Source organism: Equus asinus, chromosome 27, assembly GCF_041296235.1.
Source record: "Equus asinus isolate D_3611 breed Donkey chromosome 27, EquAss-T2T_v2, whole genome shotgun sequence".
Taxonomy (NCBI): domain Eukaryota; kingdom Metazoa; phylum Chordata; class Mammalia; order Perissodactyla; family Equidae; genus Equus; species Equus asinus.
In genome coordinates, this window is record NC_091816.1 from 5,627,429 (window position 1) to 5,655,309 (window position 27,881).

At 33.0% G+C, this 27,881-nt stretch overlaps 1 protein-coding gene across 1 annotated transcript in view; it reads right to left on the reverse strand.

Annotated features, from left to right (window-relative positions):
- ADAM2 (ADAM metallopeptidase domain 2) overlaps positions 1–27,641 on the reverse strand; it is a 151,009-nt gene extending 123,368 nt beyond the window's left edge. The window contains exons 1-3 of the mRNA XM_070499715.1: positions 27,492–27,641; positions 11,187–11,721; positions 10,792–10,868 (exon numbers count right to left, since the gene is read on the reverse strand). Of these exons, the coding sequence (XP_070355816.1) occupies positions 10,792–10,868; positions 11,187–11,721; positions 27,492–27,641 (762 nt within the window). The remainder of the gene's footprint in view (positions 1–10,791; positions 10,869–11,186; positions 11,722–27,491) is intronic.
- Between the last annotated feature and the right edge of the window lie 240 nt (positions 27,642–27,881).

Consider the following 27,881-nt stretch of genomic DNA (forward strand, 5'->3'; position numbering starts at 1 on the left):
CTTTTAGGTGAAGAATTTCTAAAAATAGGAAAGAAAAGACCAGATTAGAAATTTCTTTTAAAAAAGTACAAATGTCTTACATAGGTGCTTCACAAAGGGGAAAGTCCAGGGGGCTGATTGAAACATGTTTAAAAAGTACTCAAACGTTTGGATTTACAGAAATACACATTAAATCACAGTAAGACATCAGTACATAATCGTCAGTTATGGAAAACTTAAAACATCTACCATTATTTATAGTCAGAATATGCAATTCAGAGGGGCATATAAATTGTTACAATACTTTGGGGAAAATGTATAATAATTATGATAATGCATATAATTTAACAGTCCAGAACTATGCTTAATTATATGTCTAGAAAATCTTGTGCACATGTGCCAAAGAATACATATATAAGAGTTTCCATATTTGAATATTTTTAACATCTCCACACTAGAAACAGAATGTCCAAAATAAGAGAACAAATTGTTGTATAATCATGAAATTGATACTATACAATAATAAAAATGAATAAACTGGAATTACTTGCAACAACATTTATAAATCTCAAGAACATTATTTTGAGTGACTGAAGTAAGCTATAGAAGAATATAAAAATTATGATTCATTTATTTAGAGTTCAAAAACAACCAAAAGAAAATATATTACTGAGGATAATAAAATAAATAAAATGAAGGAAACGGTTATCACAACAATCAGGAAACTAGTTACAAATAAGGGGGATGGAAAATGATGTCCGCATGCCTTCTGGGGTGCAGTTAATGTATTTCGTTTGGTGGCAGGGGTTACATGAATGTTCACTTCATAATTATTCATTTAACTGCTTAAGCATATTTCATGTATTTTTATTTATGCTTATTATATTGCACAACAAACATTAAAACAACAACTAAATAAAGGTAATTGGTAGTGATTTTTGTGAAAGAAAGGAAACCCATTCCGCTATCTCCATCTCCACTCTCAACACACAGCAATGACTGATTAGCAATATTAATAATTTTTTCATATGGACTACACTTTAAACAATGGCTCAACCAACTATAGCCCATAGGCCACATCTGGTCCACCACTTGTTTTTTGAAAATAAAGTGATATTGGAAATAGCCATATCCTTCTATTTGCATATCTTCTATGCCAGCTTTCACAACAGCAGAACTGAGTAGTTGCAAGAGAGACGATATGGAGCTCAAAGTCTTAAATATTTACTATCCAGCCCTTTGACAAAAAAATGTACCAACTTTTGCTTTAAAGAAATGATCAAAGCAGTAGAAGCAAGGATTAGTGCCACAGCTGAAAGAATGAGCAGGTGACACGTAAAGCTGTGCAAACTAAGACAGAATCTAGACCAGAATTGTGCCTTAGGAGTGGAGGGTTTAATACCCTTTGGTCCCTAGCATGAGAACACATTATTTGAGACAATTGCCCCTAGTATTAGAACACATTATTGTGGGCCTTCCAATAAAGAACACAAAGCTAGAAATGTCCTCTGCAATTTGCGACTGTGAAGCAGAAAAATCAATACCTCCTGTTCATAGACCATGGACAGAAAGAAGCTACCCATTCCTGACCATGGCAGAAACAGCATCACGTGCAAAAATGAAAACTCTCAACTATCTCTCATGCAGATATGGTACAGATTACAAATAGCCTGAGACAATGATAGTATAAACATTGGACCCAGCTAATGGACACAGCAGGGATCAAGCAGAAGCATCTATAAAACCACCCTCAAAGAGAGGCCTCTACAGCCCAAAACAAGCTCAGGAAAGATCATGGAAGATAATGTCCACTGGAAGGAGTTCATCAACAAAAGTTACAAACATACCGAAAAGTCCAAAGCTTGAAAATGGGGAGAAATCTTAGATACAGAAATAAAAATTATTAAGTAAACAATGGAACTCCAACTAGAATAAGTAGGTTTTCATGTTCAAATGAAAAAAAGGCAGGAATGGAAGCTGTAAAAGAGATTTGCAGAGCATAAATATGCATGTTTGTATAGAAATTCTAAAAATGAAAAGTACAGTCATTGAAAAAACTCTGTTATTAAACATAGACTAAACATACACAGAGAAAAAGTAAAATGTAAGTTAAAATTCAAGGAAATTACCCAGAATAAAGGATAATCCCAAGAATGATCGGAAATGTGAAAGGGTACATTAGAAACATGTGTGATAGAATAAGTAAGTCAGGAATAGCTTACTTGGAAGAACAAAAGGATCATTCACCCAAGTTTACATCAAATGAGAGGCCCCACTACAGATTCAGTAGCATTCCAGAAAAAGTTAATAGTGTAAGTGGGGAAAGGGAATAATAAATTTAAAAATCGACAAGAAGTCTCCAGAACTAAACTAAGAATATTAATCTTTACACTGAAAAAATCACAGAATCTTTATAGAGATAAAAAGAAATGCATGATTAAGATATCACAAACTATAGCATCTTAAAAGATATCAGAAGTACTCACTGGAATTAGTGTTACTCTCAATATTCTAATCTGGGTCCACTTCCTGAGTTTGGCAAGAATGTCTTTGGGCAATGTGATAAAATTGATGCCTAGTTTGACAATTTCATATGTTTGAAGGCCCTCAGGGACTACCAAATTGCCATGACAAGGCAGAGATTGGTGCTACTCTGCACAAAGCCTAAGCCTCCTAGTCTGTTGAGAGAGCAAGTAGTGTCATCCTGTTCCTATGTAAACTGTTGCCTAAGCATGAGATACCAAGCTCTAGCTACCAAGATACCCTGCCTAGGGGCTGCCAGGGTTTGAGGCAGACCGGTAACGATGGTCACGGAAGGCTTCACCACTCCAACAGCATGGGCAACCCGGCAACAATTTATTCTACTCCCCTCCCACCTCCAATTGTTACTCACTTTATTTTCATCTGTTGCATATAAAAATGTAAAAACAGCAAAATCTTTGCATTTTACTTTAACTATAGATTTGGTCATATCTAAAATGTCTGATTTAAAACATTCTATTTGTGTTTACTTTATTGATATTTTGCAACAATGTTTTGAATTTTTTTGAGCCAAGAGTTACATGGTAACTGCTATTTAATTTCCAAATAACTGGTTCTTATTTGATTAAACATTTATAGTTATGTTCTAAATTTATTGTGCTAGTCATTGAGAATGTGGTTACTCTTCAAAAGATTTTTGTGTTCTAGTGTATAATAGTTTTTATTTAAATGTGCTTTGCTTGCATGAGAGAAAAGAATTAACTGTAGCGTGTGTAATGTGTTATTCATCAATTACATCATCATTAGTTGTCTTGTGTATTCTATACCTTTTTTTCCTAATATAAAAAAGACAAAGTACTATTATAGCATTTTAATTCAGGTCTTCTTATATTTCTAACCAATTATACTTACATATTTCAATCTATATTAAACATTCAATCAATATTGTACCTGTGATGCTGAAATTACTCATAGGATGCTTTAGGCCTGACCACTGGCTCACTCTCATGTTCATCAGTTGACATTCCAAAGTAGCAGCTGATGTGAGATTCTGTCTGGATTTTCCCTATGTATTTCTTGCAAAAATGTAGCATTATTTTTCTTCAGAAAGAAGTAATTTTGAGTCAGCTTTGATGTCTTCTTTCAAACAGTATCATCCATTTTATATAAAGAAAACATTTTCCAAATTTTATGATATATAGAAGAATTGTAGCTATGAATTCTAGAAATGATGCAGATGTATTTCTTATTTTTGTATTGATTTGGTAACTTCACTTGCAGGATTTTGCCTGTCATTATTTATAGAAGCCTATTATTATCATTTTTAAAAAGTCAATTACAATTTTGATTTTTCTTTATTCCTTAGTACGATGTGCTTGTTTTCCCCAAAATCATCAGCTGGCATGGGATTGAATTTGGCTAACTACAATTATAATCTAAGTCCTTAACACATTCTGACATTATACATAAATTAATTTTTAAAAGAATTATCACTATACTTTCCACCCAAAAATCTGCTATATTCTTTGAAATAAAGTTGAATGTAAGGGAACTTGAAAAAAAGTCATATTTATGTTTTGATAGAAAATTATCAAAATTCATCTTCCATGAAACCACATGGATAGCCAAATAGAAACCTGGTGCTCTTGGGAAGAAGGAAGATGGGAGCATACACTATGGATTCAGTTCTAGATATTTATTATATAGACTTAAAAGGATTTTTTAAAACAGAAGATAAGACACAAATGAACAGCCAGTAACTATAAATATTTACAAATGAAAATAAAATTACATTCTGGATAATTGTAAATAGAACAAAGACAGGTGATGAAATAATGTAGATCACCTACTTATGCCTTAGGTTCACAGTGTATGTCTTCCCTTCAATTACAATGTTGTAGGACACCTGGCAGGAGAGTACATTGAAAAGGCAAAGTGAGAAGAATGTTAAAAAGGAAAGCTATTATTTTATATTAATGATAATTACATTCTAAAGCACACTGCTACAATAAAAAGAGGAAAATTTATAATTTAACAGTGATTTATTTCAATGGAATGTGATATTAAAACATTGGCTTTCATAATAAAAATGGATGGAAGAATACAATTTGTGTAATTTGTAATTTTTTAATTTTTTTTTTTGAGGAAGATTAGCCCTGAGCTAACTGCTGCCAATCCTCCTCTTTTTGCTGCAGGAGATTGGCCTTGAGCTAACATCCATGCCCACCTTCTTCTACTTTATATGTGGGATGCCTACCACAGCATGGTGTGCCAAGCGATGCCATGCCCGCACCCGGGATCCGAACCAGCAAACCCGGGCCCCTGAAGTGGAACGTGCGCACTTAACCGCTGTGCCACTGGGCCGGCCTCTATTAATTTTTAAATTTATCCAATAAAACAGAATCTGAAAAATTGATGATTTCCATCCAATAATTGTTTTAGCTTAATAAATATTGAGGCCATTGCAAAATTTATGCTTAAAATGGAAGAGTATAACTAAATTACTCAAGAGAAAATTTATATAGTGAAGAATTAACAGCACATAATATATTTGTAGATTTTATAAAATTTGTTCTAAGTTTAGATGCAATACTCTGATCTATTTTATTAAGATTAAGAAATGATGTCTAACAAATTAACAATTTAGTCTTTATAGATCAATTTGGGGAGCCTTGACATCTTTACATTATTGGGTCTTCCAATACATGAGCATGGGATATAGTCAATTTATTTAAGTCTTTAATTTCTCTCATTTTGTTTTATTGTCTCCATTGAGGAGATTTTGCTTATCTTTGTTAGATTATTTAGATTTTGATTTTTATGTAGTGTAATTCTTAAAAATTTCATTTTATACTTTTGTTATGCAGAATAGAAATGCAATTTATTTTTATATTTTGATCTTGTTTCCAGAGACTTCACTAAATTATTGTATTATTTCTAATTTTCTATAGATTATTTTGGATTTTATTTTGTATACAATCATTTGATCTGCAAATAATAGTATTATTTTTTCCTTTCCAATTATTATATCTAGTCATAATTTTTGTTGTTTTCTTTTCTTATTGCACTGGCTAGTACTTCCAGGACAATGATAAATAGAAAAAATAATGGTGGACATCTTTGTCTCTTTCTTGATCTCCAAAGGAAAGCTTTCAATATTTCAATATTTCAACTTTATGCATGTCTTTTTCAAAGGCATTTGAATTTCTCTATAAGCCACAATTGATTATTAGTTTTAATTGTTACATGTTTCACACAAATAAACATGAAAGAAAATTATATAAAATTCCTTATCTGCAATGTCTATATTAGAAAATAAAAACATTACAAGTATTTGAAAATAATTTGAAGTACTCTCAGTATCTCTCTCATGGTTAATTCCCTTTCTTACATCCCAGCTGACCAACATCCAGAATTTCATGTTTATCATTCCCATGCATATTTTTATATTTATACTAATTATGGATGTTTATTTAAGTGATGGTTTTGTTTTACATAAATTTTAACTTTACCTAAATATAATTCTTCTACAATTTATACATTTCATTGCTAGATTATTATATCTGCTGCTTAAAACACTGCCTCAGACATAGTAAGCAATATGCAAATTTTTGCTACCATCATCATCATCAATACATGTAGTTTTATCATTTATTTTATTTGTGGTATAATATTCCAATTTCTGAATATAGCACAGTTTATTCATCTATCCTATTAATGGATGTTTAGTTCTATTTGTTTTACTACTTTAAGCAATGCTCCACTAAATGATTGTGAACATGTCCTCTTGTTCATATGTTCCAAAAAAGCTGTGAGTGGACTTCTTTTATTTAAAGCTACATGCTTTTGCAACTTCACTTGAAATTTAAAATTAACCTGCAAATCCATCGTATCAGTGTAGACATTCACAGACAGTATTACCCTTTTATTCATATCCTCTAATCACATTGTTTTGTTAGATTTAACTTTTGTAATTGATGATGTAAAATTGTACCCTATTGTGTTTATTTGACAATTCCCTGTAAATTTCTCAATTTGTGTATTTATTTGATGTTTGTTACCCCCTCAAGTTTAACACTTAGTTGTAGTTTAAACTTTGTACATGTTTCTGTTTTGTTGCTTTTTATCTTATTTATTTGTATAAGTTCTTGATATATTCTAGATACCCTTTGCGTTATCTGGATTGCAAATATCTTCTGTGAGTCTTAAACATTTCTCATTTTGTTTATGGTAGCTATTTATGTATTTAAATCTAGATATTCCTAAATCTTTTACTTAAGAATTTGTGCTTTTTTCCCCATGATTTAATCCTTCCCTATTAAGAGGTCCTAAAAATAATCTTCTATCTTGCCTTCCAAATATTTAGGATTTTATTCTCAGATGTATGCACTTAAATTATCTTGAATCAATTTTGGTGTATGATGTGGAATTAATATACAGTTTATTCTTATTCCATACTGTTAATCAACTGTGCCTTGCACTGTTTGTTAACTAGTCCATTCTTCATCCAATGATTTTAATGATACCATTACATTGAATACATTTTTATATGTGTGCAGTTATTGTGGAAGCACTCTACTCTGTTCCATTAATTTATTTGTCTGTCCTTAGACAATACCCACATTATATTAATTACTAAAACTTTAAAATATGTTTTGCCATGTACTAAAGGGAATCACTGTTTTGGTCTTCAAAGTAAACAATTTTTGACCTTTTACTATTCCATATAAACTTTAGAATCAACCTGCCAATTTCCATGAAATTTTTTGTTGGAATTACAGTCAATCTATAGATTTGGTGAAAATTAACCTAAGAAAATACTGAGTATTATTCACTGCCAACATGATCTCTCTCCTTTTATTAGTGGTTGTATAATGTCTTTCAATAAAGCTTCACTATATCCTAAAGTGGTCCTTATCTTCTTAAAATTATTTATTGGTAAGTAACTCATACTTTTGGCAAAAGTATATACACACACTCTTTTGCCAAAAATGTGAGGTGTTTATACAATACACAAACGCTTTTGCCAAAAATGAGTCACTTACCAATAAATATTATTAAATATTTGTTTATATATGTGTGTGTGTATATGTGTGTGTGTTTCGCTTATTTTTATTCTATATTTCTTCTTATTTTTAGTATCCAAGTCTTTTATTCTTTTCCCTCATCTTACTCCTAGATTATAATATCCAGTGTAACGTTGACTAGAAAAGGTCATAATAGCCATCCTTCTTTTATTCATAATAGTCAAAGAACTTCTTATGTTTTACTCTTAGTTTAACTATTAGTCATAAAGTATGCTGTAGCTTTGAGGATGTTTATTTTACGAAATTAACACAGTTATACTCTTCTAAGGCTAAGATTATTTTTATCACATATGGTATTGAACTTTGACCAATAATTTTTCTGCTTCTAATGCTATGTGTATATTCATTTCCTCATAATTTTAAAAAGCAATTCATTGATATTGCAAGATTCAATCATCTTAACAATTTAGGTGTAAACTGCATTTTGTCATTGGGCATTCTTTAATACTTTATTATATTAGATTTGCTAATATTATATTCATTATGTTTGCCAAATATATTAACGAGTGAATTTGGTCTCAAATTTTCATTCTTATATTGTCCTTGCTTGTTCCTGGTACCAAGGTTATATTGTTCCTATAATGTGTGTTGGGCAATGTTATCACATTTTCTTTTCCCTGAAAGAGTTTTTTATGGGATTATAATTATGGCTTCCTTGAATGTTTGGTTGTATTCATCTGTAAAATAATTTAGTTTGTGTTTTTCTTAGTTTTAATTGTTGTTTTTGTATCTTTGAGGAGAAAGAGACTTTTAAATACAGATTGAAATTTTTAAAAATCTTTTCATATTTCCCTATTTCCCATGAGTTTTTTTTTCCTAGGAAATTGTTTATCTCGTCAAGGTTTTCAAATTTATTGGCACATTTATTCATTATATTATTCATTTCTTAAATTTCTGCTCTCTATATTATCATGTCCACTTTTTCATCCCTATTAATAGTTTTTAATACTGTGTTGCCTTTAAGACTAATTTTCCCTGATAAAAATATGGCTACGCAGCTAATTGTTGGTTACTATTTGCTTTGTATAATTTTTCTCATTTTTGTGTTAGACCTTTCCATTTCCTTGTGATTTAGGTGTTTCTTTCACAGTTAAATATTTTTAAATTCAATCTGAAATATATGTAATTTCCGATAAATTTAAGCAATTAAATTTTTTAAATAGTTTTATTTAAATTTTATTTTGACCCTACTAGATTGAGACTTATACACTCTTTTTATTCTCTCATTTGTTATAATTACAATAGAGTATTCATTTGTTTTGTTTTAAGTTATTGCTATTCACTTTTTCACTAGCTCCTGCTTTTATATTATTCTTTGTCCCGATTTCAATTTCTACCTACTGAAGTACCTTATTTTCTTCTTTTGTGATCTAAAAATTAATCTACCCTAATTTTTGAAGGATATTTCCTTTGAGTAAATTATTCTATATGAAAATTTATTGAAAATCAGAAAATTGAAGCTTTTATTTAAATATTTTCTCATTCCTATTGTTGATTTTGAGAGGTCTGCTATTAGTCTATTTATTATTTCCATGTAGATGATCTTTTATTCACAGCTGCCTTTAAGATATATCTTTGCTTTGGTATTCTGCTTTTACTGTGTCAAGGTTTTACTTGATTTTTATTTATTCTGTGTTGTGATACCTGATCTGAGGATTCTTCTTTTTTTTTTCAGTTAATATATGTTTAACACAACCTCTTCTCCAGTTTGTTTTTTCTCTCTCTTTCGGGAATTCCAATGACTCTATACTTAGGCCTCTAATTCTCTCCTCCTTTTCCCCTAGACATGTATGTGTTGCATCTATTTATTCTCTTCAGCTGTCTTTGGTCTACTGTCAATTATCGATTTTTTTTTACTTTCAGATTATATTTTTCACATCTAGAAGTTCCATTGTTATTTTTTTTAAAATCTGCTAGTCTTTTTAAGCTCCATAGTCTCCTCTTATGATCTATATTCTTTATTTATTAATTATAATAATTATAAACATACACTCTCATATTATATTTGTACAATTTGTTGAATCAGTAAGTACAATAGCCTTATTGGTTCAAAAAATACTTTTAATTCCTTAGCGTGTATCCAGCAATTTTCTAGGCACTGGGGATAGAGATATTAACAAAACAGTCAAATTTTTTCCCTTATGAATTTGACAGTTTAGGACAGACGATTTTTTTTTCAATTTCTCTTATGGGAATTACCACCATAGAATCTAGTGATGCCTGGTTGAAGATATTTCCCTTTAAATAGACTCTGCGTATATTTTACAATATGACCAAGCAATTTCATATATTTTTTTCATTAAATAAAACAAAAGTTTCTTAAAATACCATTAAATGCCTCACTTTTTTTTCTATTTAAGTGGTTAAATTTGGAGTTTTCATAAATATGCATTTCTTTTAAAACATATTGAAATTTTTAAGCTTGTAATATCTGTATTAGGGTGACAAGTAGGAAGTTACTAAGGAAATATTTGCATTCAAATTACCAAAACATTTACTCCCCAATCAAAAAGATAATTAAGCCGTGTTTCAAAAGACACAGAGAAGAACTAGAATGACCTACAACTAGTTTATACAACTATGTACTCTATGGGTCTTTGGGGAGAAAAAAAAAAAGAGGAAGATTAGCAACAGATGTTACCTCAGGGCCAATCTTCCTCACCAAACACACACACACACACACACACATTTCACTTCTTTAGAAATGGTGCTAGGAATTAGTAAAAAAGATATGAAACTTTCTAATTAACTCAAAAAAAGAGAGAAAAACTAATACCCTGAAGCAAGATGAACTACAACAGCATGAAAAGTACACCCTTAATGATTAACATATTTGCGATCAAGGTGCAAAAATCATTCATATCACACTTCATTAAATCAAATGATTGTCATCCCATATAAGGAAGATATGGGCTTACTTAACAACAACAAAAAATCCTCCAAATACCGCACGGCAGGTCAGAGAATCTTTAGGTGGATCAGGTCAATGACTATTCAAGGGCACTTATTAAACAGGGAAACAGATTTATAAGACAGGACTTAGGGCTTGATAATAAGCATCACTGCACCATATTCTATGAAACGTTAATCTTGGTTCATTTTCAAAACTGCTTTTCCACTTAAGAAGAATTGGGTGCAGAATAACATGCAGCAAGTGTGCATGGATGAAAAATGTCAGGTTTACTTCTTAGGAACAAAATATTCACACAATTTTTAGACCGTAAAAATGTTAGTGCTCAATTACATTGGATTCAATTCCTCCACTTGATATTGACTGTATTTTCTCCGGAACTGTAATTTGCACATTCAGTCTTGCAGAATCTGCAAGGCACAAAACGTTTTATTAGAGCAATGCCCATCCCCTTATAGCTTCCTTCATTATTCCCTCGTTTAAATCCATAGTATTCTAGAGGCCACCTCCTACTTTTACTATTTTTTTCAAATACCCTCAATCCCCACCTCTGTCTAGAATTACAGGACTTTTGAAAAGAAATAGGTATACTGCTTTGGGAATATTGCCCTGTTGGCAGGTTGTGGCAACCCTGAGGCAAGAGGCCCAAGCACCCTCAGTACAAATAAACTCGGGGCCTTTGGATCTTTCAGCTACACAGTCCAGAGGTCAAAAAGGCAGAGCAGTACATGAAACTTTAATCTTGAGGCATCCACTCGAGCCGTGGCATCTCCTATCTTTCCTATGGTCCCAAATCAAGTAGGAAAGCCGTCTCGCATCCAGCGTGGGTTTTGGTTGGGGAAGATGGCAACGCGGGAGCGGGCTCCTGCTTACAGAGCTGGAGCCTCGACAAGAGAGCGCTTTCCCTGAGATATGCAGCCTTTCAGAGCGAAACGGGGAAAAGAGTTGATATTCCCGAAAGGTCAGAGAAGGGGTTTTTGTATTTACTATTGTCTGTCTGGAGTCCGATGAGCCCAAGGAGCAGAAGGAGAAGGCACAACATGGCTGGACGTCCTGGATGCCAGCCTGAATAATGGCAGTTGGCTTGCCTAGAAGGCAGTTGAGAGCGCGAGGAGATCCCTCCTGGCCGCTCACGCTGCCAGAGGCAGACGACTGTGAGAACAGAGGTGGGTCGAGAGGGTGGGTGCTGTTGGCACGTGGGCCGTCTTGGACCGTCAATCGCTGCAGGAGGACGCTTATACTCGGTTTGATGCTGCTTTGAGGCTAGAAAACAGCAGAATCCCTTCCCAAAGGCAGCGTTTAAGAACCAGCTAATGAACAGGGAGATTCACCTACACTTCTTAAGTGAACGTTGATGTTTGTATGTGTATGTGGATATATTCTGCAAACCATAGATGCACAGCTTAATATTCAAGTGAACAAATCAGTGTAATTAACACCTAGAACCAGATCACGAAATAAAATATAGAACCACCAAAGCCTCCAGTGGGCCCCCTGACAATCATTACTGCTAACACCATAGATTAATTTTGCCTGTTTTTGAACTTTATATAAATGAAACCAATCACCATGTACTTTTATGTTTCAGTTCTTTTAATATGATAATTAGGAGATTCATTCCTATTGTAACAATAACTTTAGTTTTTCCCCGTTGGTGTACACATTGAATGTAACACCATTTGTTTTTCCATTTTACTCTTGCTTAACATTTGGTTCTTTTATAGTTGCGGCTATTAAAAACCATACTTAGCTATTTTATTTGTTGTGCATGCTATTTGGTAAAATATGTAGTTATTTCCATCGGGTATATTTCTAGAGGAAAGTTGTTGGATCACAGGATATGCTTTAGTAGATACTTCCAAAGAGTTTCCCAAGATTGTTGCACTAATTTGTATTCCCACCAGAAATGTATGAGAATTCCACTTCATATCAATGCCTACACTCGTCTTTTGTTTCTGAGTTTTTAAAAACAAATTTATTTCATTTTTATAGTCATTTTGGTGGACCTATAGATATTCTGCACTTTGGTTTTAATTTGCATTTTCGTGGTTGTTAATGAACTTTAGCACAATTTTATAGTTTATTGGCCATTTATATAGCATCTTTGTAAATGCCTTTTTGAGACTTTTGTCCATTTTCCAATTGAGTGGCCCTGTCTCTTTCGTATTATATGTAGAAGCTATTAATGTATTCTAGATGTGATTCCTTTGTTGGATATAATGGTTACAGTTATCTTCTATACTGGGGCTTGAGTTCAATGGGTTTTTGTAGATACACATTCATAGTCAGAAATTTATTTTTCCCTAATTTGCTGGGATTTTCATGATATGTATCTTATCATGGATGTCAAATTTTATCAAAAGCCTTTTTCTGTTTAAATTGAGATGATCATATAGTTTTCTCCATTTTCTGTGAATTTTGTGAATTAAAATTATTGATTTTCTGGTGTTGAAATAAAGTTGCATTCCAGAAATAAACCCTGTTTTGTCAGGATGTATTATCCCTTTTCTATTTTGCAGGATCAATTTGCCAGCATTTTGTTTGGGATTTTTGCATCCATATTGATAAGAAATATTTGTAATTTTCTTTTATTGCAATTTTGTCAATTTTTGTATCAGAGACATGCTGTTCTCATTTTTAAAAAAAGGAAAATGTTGTCCCCTCCTTTATTCTATGAAAGAGTTAGTATAATGTTATGAATATTTCTTCCTTTAATGTTTCTTAGAATTTACAAATGGAGTGATTTGGATTTGGACTTAGAATTTTCTTTGTGAGAGAGGTTTTTTTACTAATGAATTTAATTTTTTTTAAATATTCAAATATTCAATTTCTCCTTATGCTAGAGAAAGTTCTGTTTGTGGTGGAATTTGTCCATTTCTTCTGAGTTAGATGAATTGGCCAAAGTTGTTCATAATACCTTTCCCTTCTTTATCATCTTTTTGAGCTCTGTATAGTCTGTAGAGATATCCCTTTTCTCATTCTCAATATTGACAATTTTGTGATTTTTCTCTTTATTCATGATCAATCATCCTTGGAGTTTACTATTTTTATTAGTTTTAAAAGAACTAAGTTTCGGATTTCTTTATTTTTTCCATTATATGTTTTCTATTTCATTGATTTTTTTCTACTTTGGATATAATTTGTTCTTTTTCTAGCTAAGAAAGAAAGAAAGTTTTTTATTTTCAAAACACAAGAATCAAAAATTGATAGAACTCTAAAGAGTTATATAAAAATCTATTATCTTATTGAATATATTAAATGTTCTAGTTTCAAGGGAAAATTGAGTGGAAAATACAGCGAGTTCCTACACACACACACACACACACACACACACACAGAGCCTTCCCCACCATCTCATTCTGCATCAATGTGGTACATTTATTACAATTGATAAGCCTACATTGACACATTATTATCAACCAACTGTATAGTTTACATTATGGTTCCCTCTTAGGGGTGTACATTCTATGGGTTTTGACAAATGTATAAGGACGGGTATCCACCGTTATTGTATCATACAAAATAGGCTCCTTACCCTGTGCCTCACCTAGTCATCCCTCTGTGCCCCACCTAGTCATCCCTCTTTCCCTCCCTTTGAGCTTCTGGTAACCACTGATTTTTTTCAGTCTCCATAGTTTTGCCTGTTCCAGAATGTCATGTGGTTGAAATCATAAGTAGGCAGCCTCTTTAGATAGGCTTCTTTCCCTTAATAATGTGCATTTAAGGTTATTGCATATCTGTTTCTCAAAACATTATTTTAGTACTTGATTGACTTAAATAATTTCAATATAAATTTTTAAATGTTTTCTATGTTTATACAGGCAAATTCTTTCTGATTTTTGGTTTTATGAAAATGGTGTTTTTAAATTTTGCCTTAAATTTTGAAGTGTATTTCTGCTGGATGTAATATTCTATACTGACAATTATTTTATATTTTATTTAATTTTTGAGTATTTAAAAAATTTATTCCAGTGATTTTTGCCTTCCATTTGCTTCAGATGAAAAGTGGTTTCTGGCTTCCATTAAGTCTAACATCATTCTTAGTGTTGTTCCCCAGAATATTTTTTCTCTGATTGTTTTAATGATTTTCTCTTTATCTTTGGTTATCAGCAGTTTGATTATGATGTGCCCAGATGTGTATTTTCTTTATATTGATCATTCTCAGTATTTGAGTAGTTTGTTGTGTCCTTTATATCCTTCTATTTTAGAAAATTCTTAGCCATTATTTCTTCAAACATTATCTCTATCCAATTTTCTCTCTTTTTTTCATTCTGAGTCTGATTGTATGTAGGTTAGATGATTTTATATTTTTCCACAGTCTCTGAAATTCTCTTTTTTTCATGATTTTTCTCTCCATGTTTCAGTTTGAATAATTGCAGTGGCAGCTTCTGCATTAGGGAAATAGAGTTCTTCAATTTGTACTCGGTCTATTTTGGTGGATGTGTTACCATGTCTGTTACTATGATGGTTTGAGCAAACGATGATGGCCATCTGGTTGGTGCAGGCTCATTAAGCAGATTATTTAAGTCTTACAGTCATAACTAAGACAGTTCAAAAAGCATTTGTGATTCATTTCACTGGTCATGGTCCCAAAGAGGAGTATGTTTAATCAGCCATTTTGTAATTTTCCAAGTAGCAGACCAAACAGCTAGGCCATTGCCAACAGCCAAGCGAGAAAATCTATACAAGGTTTACCAAAGGGAGTACTAACCAGAGCTAGGAAGATGACTTGAGCATATTCTTTACTATATATTTATTTATATTTTATATATATTTTACATACATATAATTTTGGGGGGCGGGGCTTCAGATTTAGAAGCAAGAGTAACAATATATTGCTTGAATCTGCGTTCCACTTTCTCCCAAGGAGCTTCACAGGATATATATATATTTTTTTCTAGTTACTTTCTGATCCTTCAACCCTAGTCACCCCTTTGAACTACAAGTATCTGTGACTGATGCCTTGCCAATGGGAAACAGTGCAAACGAGAGGCAGCCTGAACATGGAGGTACTCCTTGGAGTTTTGGACTCATTGCCTGCCAGACATGGCTGCCTCATACACTACTTTTGAAAAGAAGTTATCTACTTCCTATTGGACTTAATGAAACTGATTTGACATATGAGGAGGCCTTGTGATTCTTGGCCTGATATCCCATTATTGGGTGAGTCAGCTTGGACTCCACAACTAACCAGCTGTACTTGTGGAGTTTAAATGGCATATTAAGAAACAGCTGGCCTGGCCCCAGCACATCTTAGTATGGCTAAGCTGAATCCTGATGGTGTCTACCATGCTATTCACTGTTCCACCTCAGCAACTGGTATGTAGTACCAAAAATAGACAGAGTCATTCACTGGATATTTGGGTACCTGTAATAAACAGAGCCATGAAATCACCAAAGTGCAAAATTCAGTGGTTTTTATGATGTTCACAAAGTGGTACAACCATCACCAAAATCAAAGTATAGAACATTTTCATCACCCTAAAAAGAAACCCCAAACCCATTAACAGTCACTCCCCATTCCACTCCCAACACTGCAAGCAATAGGCAGCCACTAACCTACTTTCTGTCTTTATAGATTTGTCTATTCTGGACATTTTATATACAGTAATGTGTTGCTTGACAACGGGGATACATTCTGAGAAATGCATTGTTAGGCAATTTTGACATTGTGTGAACATCGTAGAGTGTACTTACAAAGACCTAGATGATTTAGCCTACTACACACCCAGGCTACAAGGTACAGCCTATTGCTCCCAGGCTGCAAACCTGTACAGCATATGGCTATACTGAATACTTCACGCAATTGTAACACAATGATAAGTATTTATGTATTTAAACATAGAAAAGATATAGTAAAAATACATAAAAGATAAAAAATGGTACACCTGTATAGGGCACTTTCCATGAATGGAGCCTGCAGGACTGGAAGTTGCTCTGGGTGAGTCAGTGAGTGAGTGGGGAATGAATGTGAAGGCCCAGGGCATTACTGTGCCCCACTGTAGACTTCACAAACACTGGAAATTTAGGCTACAGTAAATTTATAAAAAAAATTTTCTTCAATAATAAACTAACATCTTACTGCAACTTTTTTACTTTATAAAATTTTATTTTTTTAACTTTTTGACTTTTGTAATAATTCTTAGCTTAAAAACAAACATTGTGTAGTTGTACAAAAGTATTTTCTTTCTTTATATCCTTATTCTATAAGCTTTTCTCTATTTTTAAAATGTTTTATGTTTTACTTTTTAAATTTTTTTGTTAAAAACTAACACACACAGGAGGTTTTAACTTTGCTCTAATGTTTTATGATCTTAGAAAATCTGATGCCAATGTTAGGATCCATTATACCTAGTTGGTGAATGAGTATATTAATGTTTATTCATATTATTGATTTATGTTTGAAATTTATAATTAAGTAAACTTCCTAAGATTAAAATAATTTTGTCCCAACAAAATAATAATAAATATACATATAGAGAAAAAGATCAAGTTATTATACACTACATAACTACTTAATACTTATAAAATATAAAGTTTAGAAAAATAATGATGTAAAAAAGGATAAAAATTACATACTATAGCAATATCTGCATCATAGCTTTTATTGCATATTGTGCCAGGAAACGTTGCTCCCACATATTTAGAATCTTTCCTGTAACTACATCATTATAGGATTGCCATTTTAATTAGTATAATTATCAGAAGAATTACTAGCTTATTTTTAAATGAAATCTCCCTTCCATAAAGTTTAAAATGATTTTTCAAACATACAAATTTTGACCTAGATAATATCTAATATACTAAATGCTCAAATCATTGAAAACTATAATTCACTTTGATACCAATTTTCTTTCCTCATCTAACTCCTAGACTTGATATAATTTTATTATCTCAAATTCTCCCTGGTTTCCTTTCTTCTGCATTCATTGTTTTGGTCAATAAAAGTTAAAACAAAAGGGATTTTTAATTTGTGAAAGAAGAAATCTTGCCTGTTCTAAAGATAAGCATTTTTTAAAATTAAATGTTAGCAAAAAAATCCAATCCCTCTTAGTCAAACAGTAGACATGAACTATCTTAACATAATATGGGTAATTTTAACTGAATAGTGTCAATTTTTACATCATATAATCTAAGGCTTATATGTATTCTGTAGTACAGTTGATATCACAAAAGTTCATGAAAGGCAGATCTTTTCACATAAATTAGACTCCAAAATATATTTTTATATAACTGACTTATGTTGTTTTTTATATTTATCATATTTCCAACTATACTATCACCTCCATGGGAGTAGCTGTGTTTTACTTAACATTTTCAAAGAGGCCTATAGAAAGTTGATGAACATAGTAAATACATTGAATCATCAAATTAGTGGAATCCTTCATGTATATCTCTTTATTAATGTAGAACATTGTGCTTACATAAGTAAGAATGCTATGTCATGAGGCTGTAGGATAAGATAGTCCTGTTTCCATGACATAAATCTTTGTAATAAATCATCAGCATCCCTGTTGGCAAAAATTTGGTTTTTACCTGACCACAGTTCCAAGGAGGACAGTATCACAGTCAATTTGAACTGAGTAAACATATAAAAATAAGACTTATGGTATATTTATTCAGCTAACATAAATTATTATATCAAAACAGTATAAAAAAATAAAGAAAAAGTTCAGTTGATTATTTTGGATATTAAATCAATTAAAGGCCATTAAGTCATTAATTTGTCATGATAGGATACAAATTATTTTCAACAATTTTCAAAAAATTATACATTTAAAAAATTTAAAACTTACAGTGTTAGTAAGGTCAATAATCTGGATAATTTTCTGTGTTACAGCCATCATTTCTCATTCCATATAATCATACTGAAAAACAAATTTTTTTATGATTCTTTTAAAAATGTGAGCAATAGCAATTTTTTTGTATAGTGAATATATCTTGATGATACCAGGCAGAAAAGCCATAGGACTTGTCAACTGATTTAAATCATACTAATCTAAAAATGATAACATTTATAATAAAAAAAAGAAAAATCATGCTTGGGCATTCAAAATAGATTCTCACTTGTTATATATACATACATATATATATATATATATATATGATGAGGAAGATTTTCCCTGAGCTAACATCCATGCCAATCTTCATCTACTTTGTGTGTGAGATGCCTCCACACCATGGCTGATGAGTCCATGCCTGGGATCCCAACTCACAAACCCAGGCTGCCAAAGCAGATTGCGCAGCACTTCAACCACTCAGCCATGGGGCCAGCCCCTCACTTGTTATATATTTTAAAGACAGCCTGAAGCAGAAACAAATGAAATCATCAAGAAGTACTAAAATAACTTCACAGATTTCTGCCAATTATAAAGCGATTTCTTGTGCTAGAAATTTTTTATGATATGGAGGAAATCATAGCACCTCCCACTGCATGCTTAGTAAATAAAGAAGAGCAAATAAAAAAATCATAAAACAATGATCAAAATGCTCAAATATATCTACAGGAAAAAAAGACAGAAATCACAATGATGTAAAGTAAAAATTATGTAGAATGTATGATTCAAAAATTTTGAGAAAGAATAAGATGAAATAATGTAAAGGAAAACAGAAAGGGAAGCAGTTTTCCTCTGAAACTGGTAAATTCTTAAGAGATATGGACTTATTTTGGGAGCTTAATGAAAACAATATTCTTTGAGTCATTATAAAATGCTTAATACCTCCAGAAAAGTTGCCAAATTTCACAAACTGACAATAAGGAATCCCTACCAAGTCTTAGAAATCTGTGTAGCTTGTTCACTCGCAATTGTAACAGTTATTGAAATTGATATACTGCTTAGAAATGCTAATAAAAGAAGAAATGTAAAATTAATTACAAATTTCTTTTGGATGAATTAAAAATTAAATACATTCTAGACAAAATGTGTTCCTTGTCATACAAAAGACACTGCATTATGCAAGTGTTAGATATATGAAATATATTCCTATAAAATACACAAATAAGAAAAATCTTTATTTATGACATTCTGTTTGCAAATACTCAAGATCATCAAATAGTAGAAGTATAATTTCCTATACTAAATGTCATGACACTTTGGAAAATATCACTAGTTCCAAAGGTGTATTTCACACAGACAAAATTCTCAATATATGAGGAAGACATAGCAATGTTTGCTTTGGACGTGTCATAAAAATCTGGAAAACAAAATTGACACAATTAAATCAAGAATTTAAGAACTCCACAATAATAGTTCAAGATATTAACATAACTGTCTTAGTAACTGATAGGACAAGAGGGGGAAAACTCAGTAAACACAGAAGCCCTGAACAACACAATTGAAAGATTTGACTTATAAATATGCATAGAGCACTGCATCCAACAAGGGAAGAATATAATAAATCCTTTCCAAATGCATAGGGAACATTTACAAAACTGACCATGTACTGGGCCATAAAACAAAGTCACAATACATTTCAAAGAATTTACATAATTCAGATAATGTTCTGTTACAAATATGTAATAAAACTATATATGAACAAAAATATAACTTGAAAATCCCGAAATATCTTTAATTTAACTAACGTAATTCTAAATTAGCCAAGGGTCAAACACAAACATACACACACACACACAAGTGAACTAGAACATAATTTTTTTTAAAACTAACTGTTTATAGAAATCAGACATAGAAAAACTTGTGTTACTAGAAACAAATGAAAAAACCTTGTATTGTAAAGACACTTTGGCTAGATATAAATTTTTAACCATGAATATATCATACAATAAGAAGTGCATAAAATTAATGATCTTAACATTCAAACCAAAGAAACTCAAAGGGAGGAAATGCCAAAGGAAACAGAAGAAAGTGATAAAATAGGAAATGAACATAAAAACCCCCAAAAAATCTAAAAACAGGTTCTTTGAAAAGATGAATACAATTGACAAACCCCTAATAAGTACCATCAAGAAAATAAGATATATAATATGAATTACCAATATCAGGAATGAAAGGGAGACCAAACTATACATCCTATAAGATATTAAAATAGCAATGGTGTATAAAAATGTTTATGCCAATAAGCTTTTAAATTTTGATACATTTGTTGAAAACACTACTTACCAAAACTGACTCAGGTAAAGTTCAAAAAAATATAATCATATAACTATAAAAAATGGAATATATAATAATAAACCTTTCCAAAAATAAATCACCAGGCTGAGAGGGCTACAAAACTGAATTCTCACAGTCACTGAAAGAAGAAATAAAAACATTCATACACAAAATCTGCCAGAATATAAGAAAAGGGTTAAAGACATCCTAATTTGTTTTATGAAACCAGCATTACTTTAATAGCTTAAGAAGAAAGGATCACTTTTAAGGGCCAGCCACAGTGGCCTAGTGGTTAAGTTTGCTATGCTCCACTTTGGTGGCCCAGGTTTGGTTCCAGGGCACAGACCTACACCACTTGTCAGTGGCCATGCTGTGGTGGCAGCTCATATACAAAATAAAGGAAGATTGGCCACAGATGTTAGCTCAAGGTGAATCTTCCTCAGCAAAAAAGAGGAAGATTGGCCACAGATGTTACCTCAAGGTGAATCTTCCTCAGCAAAAAAGAGGAAGATTGGCAACAGCTGTTAGCTCAGAGCAAATCTTCCTGAGCAAAACAAAAAAAGAAAAGAGAAAGGAAGGAAGGAAGGAGGGTAGGAAGGAAGGAAGGAAGGATCACTTTCTTGGTATTCTTATCAAAAATATAGATTCTCAATCTAATCATGAGAAAACATCAGGCAAACTCATGTTGGGTACACCCTGCAAAAGAACCAACTGGCAGTATTTTCCAATACAAGAAAAGTACCAAGAAAGACAAAGAAAGGTACCAAGGGACAAGAAAGACAAAGAAAGACCATAGTTTGCTAACAGATTGGAGGAGAATAAAGACACGACAACTCAATGGAATATAGGACTCTGGATTGGAGGCTGGACTAGAAAAACAACATTTGTGGGGAAACTGTCAAAATTCAAACAAAATCTACAGACTAGTAAATGGTATAGTAAGCATGTGAATTTTCCTGTTTTGATGACTCTATTGTAAAACAAAAGAGCAAAGAGAAACCATCAATAGAAATGGTGAAATCACTACAACTTTAACAATTTTTAAATGATAATAAGAGGATATTATGAACAACTTTACTCCAATAATTTGAAAACTTAGATAATATGAAAAACTTCCTTGAGAATTTAACTTGGAGAAAGTGAAACAAAAATTTAAAAATCTGAACTTCTCTATTCATCTCAAAGCAATTACATCTGTACTTAACAATATTTCCTCCAAGGAAACTTAACATCTATATGGCTTCAGAGGTGAATTCTTCCAAATATATATGGAAGAGATCAAACCCATACTGTTAAATTCTTGAACAGAATACTGGAAGAATAAAACTAATTCATTTTATGAGGCCTGCATAATCTTGATACTGCAATGAAACAAAACATTATAAGAAAGGAATATTACATACCATTATTTCACAAACATAAACCCTAAAATCCCAACCAGAATATTAAAGATCCATGACTTGTAAAAATTGATAAAAATAAATTGAATAAATAGGATATATTTTAGAAACACAAGGGTGGTTTTAAAAAATATATAATCATCTCAATGGGTACAGAAAAAAAGCATTTGATAAAATTCAACAACTGTCCATGATTTAAAAAATCTCAGAAAACCAATATTACATGAAGTGTGATCACACAAAGTAGCAAAAAGCACCAGGAATATTAAAAAAGGGGATAAATATGTAATTTTCTTCACTTGAAATCTAAGGATAATTTACAATTTAAAAGAAAAATAATGATACATTCATGGGTTTATAACAAAGGGAGAAATACAATGTATGACAACAGCACAAAGAATAGGAGAATGCAAATAATATCATATTTGAAAATTCTACATTATGTAACATTGTACTATATTATTTGAAGGTAAATCTTTGAAAAACAAGATCCAAATAGTGAAACAATGATCAATCACTAAAAAGAAAACAGAAAAAAAATTGAAAGTAAAAAGGAGTATCAATGAATATTCAATAATTCACAAGAAGTTAAGAAAGGAGGCCTTGACTCAAACCCACCCACTCAACAAGTTCCTGGGGCAAACAGTGCAACTGGCTTTGCTCTGCAGACAATCAGCTCTGCCTCTCTAACTCTCTGCTTAGCATTGCTGGGCTATGCAGCTTCTAGGTATTCTTTCCAGCCTTTATGATCAGGCAGGACTCAGAGCTACACTCAGCACTAAGCTGGGCTATGACTTAGCTCTCCTGCCCGGACAGAATGGGAGGGCCGTCTCCTAGTAGCCTCCCAGCTGTTCCCATTCAGGCTTTCTGGTCAGGAGAGGCCAGGAGCTGTACTCAGCAATGGGCCAGGCCACCAAAAACTGTTAAAGCTAATCAATGAATTCAGTAGTCACAGGAATACAAAGTTAACACACAAAATCATTACTGTTTCTATACAGTAACAACAAATTATCTGAAAAAGAAATACAGTGGTCTCCCCTTATCTGCTGTTTCACTTGCCATGGTTTCAGTTACCTATGGTTAAGTGCGGACTGAAAATAATGCTACATCACAATGCCCACATTATTCACCTCACTTCTTCTCCTCACGTAGGCATGGTATCATCTCACATCATCACAAGAAGAAGGGTGAGTACAGTACAATAAGATATTGTGAGAGAGAGAGAGACCACATTCACATAACTTTTATTACAGTATCGTTATAATTATTCTATTTTATTTGTTATTGTTAATTTCTTACTATGCCTAATTTATTAAACTTTTTCATACCTATGAAAAAAACATAGTCTATATAGGGTTTTGTACTATCAGAGTTTCTGGCATTCACTGGGAGTCTTGGAATGTATCCCCTACAGATAAGGGGAGACTATGATAAAGAAAAAGATCCCATTTACAATAAGATCAAACAAAGAAATACTCAGGAATAATTTAACCAAGGAGGTGAAAGATCCCTACACCGAAAACTACAAGACATTGATGAAAGAAATCAAAGACACAAATAAATGGAAAAATATCCCATGTTTATGAATTGGAAGAATTAATATTGTTAAAATGTCCATAGTCTCCAAAGCTATCTATACATTCATTGCCACCTTTACAAAGATTCCAATGATACTTTTCATATAAGTAGAAAAAACAATCCCCTAATTTGTAATGAACCACAAAAGACTCTGAATGGTCAAATAATCCTGAGAAAAAAAACAAAGTGAGAGGCATCATACTTCCTGATTTCAAGCTCTATTATAGAACTATGGCAACAAAAACAGGGTGGTGCTGGCATAAAAACAGACACAAAGATCAATGGAACATAAGAGAGCCCCAAATAAACCTATTCATGTGTGGTCAACTAATATTTGACAAGAGAGCCCAGAATACTCAGTGGAGAAAAGACAGTCTCTTCAATAAATAGTGCTGGGAAAATGGAATATTCTCATGTAAAAACATGAAACTAGACCCTTATCTTACACCACTCACAAAACTTAAGTCAAAATGGATTCAAGACTTAAATGTAAGACTGGAAACCATAAAACTCCTAGAAGAAAACATAGGAAAAAAGTTCCTTGCCATGGGTCTTGGTAATGATTTTTTGGAAATCACTTAAAGTACAAGCTAAAAAATCAAAAAAAAAAAACCAAAAAACACGTGGGACTACATGAAACTAAAAAGCTTCTGCACTGAAAAGAAATGACCAACAAAATGAAAAGACAACCTACAGAATGGGAAAAAATATATGCATTTTCTCTATTCATATATCTATTAAGATATATCTATTAATAGATATATTTCTATCTGTTAAGGGGATGACATCTAAAATATATAAAGACTTCATACAACTCAATAGCAAAAACAAATAATAATAATCCAATTAAAAGTTGAGCAAAGGACCCGAATAGACATTTTTTTAAAGAAGATACACAGCCAACAGGTACAAGAAAATGTGCTCAGAATCGTAATCATTAGGGAGATACTAATCAAAACCACAATGAGCTATCACCTCACATCTGTTACAATGTCTATAATCAAAAAGATCAAGAGAGAAATGCTTGTGAGGATGAGGAAGAAAGGGGAACCCTGTTCACTGTTGGTGGGATTGTAAATTGGTACAGACAGTATGGAAAATAGTATGGAAGTTGCTCAAAAAATTAAAAATAGAACTACCAGCAATTCCACTTTGGGGAATATTTTTGGGGAAAATTAAAACACTATGTTGAAGAGATGGGTGCACCCCTACGATCACAGCAGTATTATTTATGATAGCCAAGACGTGGAAACAACCTAAGTGTCCACTGATGGATAAATGGATAAAGAAGCTGTGGTATATGTATATGAGGGAATAATACTCAGCCATAACAAAGAAGGAAATCTTGCCATTTGCAACAACATGGATGGACCTTGAGGGAAATCTGCTGAATGAAATAAGACTAGAAGGGCTGGTGAGAATACCTGGAAGCTGTGCGAGGCAGCAATGCTCAAGCCAAGAGACAGGCAGACAGAGTAGGTAGTCTGCAGAGCAAAGCCAGTGGCCCTGTTCAGCCAGGGAACTTGGAGCAAGAGTCAGCTTGAGTTAAGAGAACAAAGAGCTTTACCAGCTTTGGCGCCACTTCTCCAGATGCTCCCGGGCGAGGAAACTATTTCATAGCTCTGCTCATGGTGGAATATAGCCTTTAGCTTGCCCAGCCAGGGAACCTAACCAGAGCACACTGGAAGTTGCGTGGCCCATCCAATAGCCCTGCCTACAGTGGCACATGAACAAAAAGCCCAGCTCATGGCTTTCCCCTTTGCAGAGCCAAACTGATGGCCTCACCTGCCCATGGAATTCAGGGCCCACTCTTGCCTGATTCTGGTCCCTAAACAATGAGCCATAGAAGACCTGGATCCCATCCTGCTGCCCTGCCGGGAAGCATAATTATGTCTGAATACAAACAAAATATAAATATTTTCCAATCAGAAAAATTGACCAAATATCCCCTTATGGGGCTAACATGAGTGGGAGTAGCTGTTGCTTCTTAACCAATTAAAGCTTCAGGGCTGTTCTAGTCTTCCCTTCTAGGTAAGACTTAAGATACACAATCATAGCATTACCCGTACTTACTGATTGCAGGCAAACCAGAGCAAAGTCCTGCTTCCTAAAACCTCCCCCAAATCCCCTAACACAAGCCAAAATCTTACAAGGCCTTTCTAACGCCCTTGTACGGAGATGCCCCATGCTTCCCCATAGCGTGTGTTCTGCCTCACTGCGATTACTAACTTGTCTAACCACAGGTGTGTTCACAGTGGTCTTCGGCAGGAAGGCACTGACAGGAGGAAATGAACTCACTACAAGTGAGGTCAGCTCTCCTCAGCTGAGCAGTTTCTTCCCAGTGTTATACTAACAACAGCACAATGGCTTCCACAAACATACTTAGAAGGCTGAACACCTTCTTCATAATTCCTATAGTATCCCCAAATCCAAGCCATTGCTTTAATGGAATGTGTGTTATCATGACAAACTGGAAGTCCATGAGAAAGAATCCTTTATATGTTAACCAAAAAAAAAAAGCAGAAGATGCAGGGTAATAAGGGAGTAAAGGAAGAGAACAAGAGAGATATAGGGAGGTCTACTCTAAGAAATAGAAGGAGAACATTAAGCATTCTCTATCACAGGAAAAAACGGTTTCAGAACTCCATACACAGACTACAAAAAAAGCAGAAAGGTACCGAACACTTGATGTCCTTCATAGCAAAACTATTTCAAATCCTGCACAGTTGCTCTATGCTTGTGACACGAAATTTCAAGTAAACAATTTGAAGTTTAAAGTGGTTATTCAATGACAGTGCACTAAGAGAAGTAAATCAGAAAAAAATAATAGAAGAAAATAAACTTTTATGTAAAGAATTTTTCAACACAAGGTAGTTTACCTGTAATGGAACTGGAGTCGTAAATTAAAGATTAGATTCCATGTCCTGAAACTTGTAACATTGACACCCTTAACATTTTTAATCGTCTTTGCTAAATACATACATATACACCCTACCTCAGAAGGTTAATGTGAGACTCAAGTGAGCTTAGTATATGAAAATACAACCTCTCTAACGGAAACTATTTTATTGAGATTTTCAAGTGCAATTTACATATATTTTATTTTTATTCAAATTGTTAAGTAGTAGAACCTAATCATGACAGGTGCCAATACTATATGCCAAAATAGAGTTAATGGATTCTTTTTTCTTACCTACTCTTATTTCACAAATTTTTCCTTCAACCTGAAAACATCTTTTCCTCATCATATATTGACCACAACACTTTAGCCACGTGGAAATCTAAATCCCTGTATTGTGCCTTATGGCTTGTAATATAAAACACTGTAACTGCCAGTTTGAAGTATTTTAAGCAGGAAAATATTCGACTGAATGCATTCGATTTAATCACTTTTTTATACAGCAGATAAGCATTTTGTTCAACTTCTTTTTCCAGTTAATATTTATTTATTGTGCAATCTTTTTCATCATAATCAGGCAAATGTGAGATTTTTATTTTTCCTTTGCTTTCTTCCTTTCTTTCTCTGGCCATTACTTCTACTAAGTCTGATGCTTCTGGGTCAAAATCTGCAGGTCTAAATTGTGCTCAAGACCAATTTCTCTTCCATTTAGTGGCCATTAACAAATTTTTATAAATTGCAGGCTAGACCATAGTTACATACATTTCATACTGATTTTTTTTCTATCAGCATGATTCCTGAAAACTGTTCAATATTTCTTGAAAATTGTGAACAAGTACATCAGAAGAGATGGAGAGATGACGGGACGGGGACAGGACTGAGCAGCAGACAGTGGGGAAGGGAGGATCCAAATGTGCTAAGAGACAATAGTACAGTGAAAATGTTTTGCTTGAATAGAAATCAGTATGATCTGACTGTAATACAAAGTAAATAAAAATAGTCTTAACATTTTAAATTATACAACAAGTATTCTTGGTCATTTACCTGCTTCTCTAAACCTTCACTCTCGTTTGACTTTATCTTCCCTGGAACTGTGACCTGCAGGAATACCCCGTCAGAATCTGCAGTAAGAAAGTGGGTGTTTTTGTAACAATATCGTCTCGGCAAAGCATGGGGTCCTAACCCTGAGTCCATGGGGGGTCTGAAATTGTGAGTAAACTTATTATATGTGCCCACCCTCCTTGGTCCACAGCTTTCACTAGATTTTTAATGGCACATTAGAAATGGCTAAGGTACAAACAAATAAACAAAAATTAGACATTGCAGTTCTACGGGACCATCCTGTTCGTTTGCAGGACCACGCTGGAGCCTGTTTCCCTCCGGATTCTAGGGAATAAGCTGAGGGCAGCAAACACCCCCCTAAATCCTCTGGCC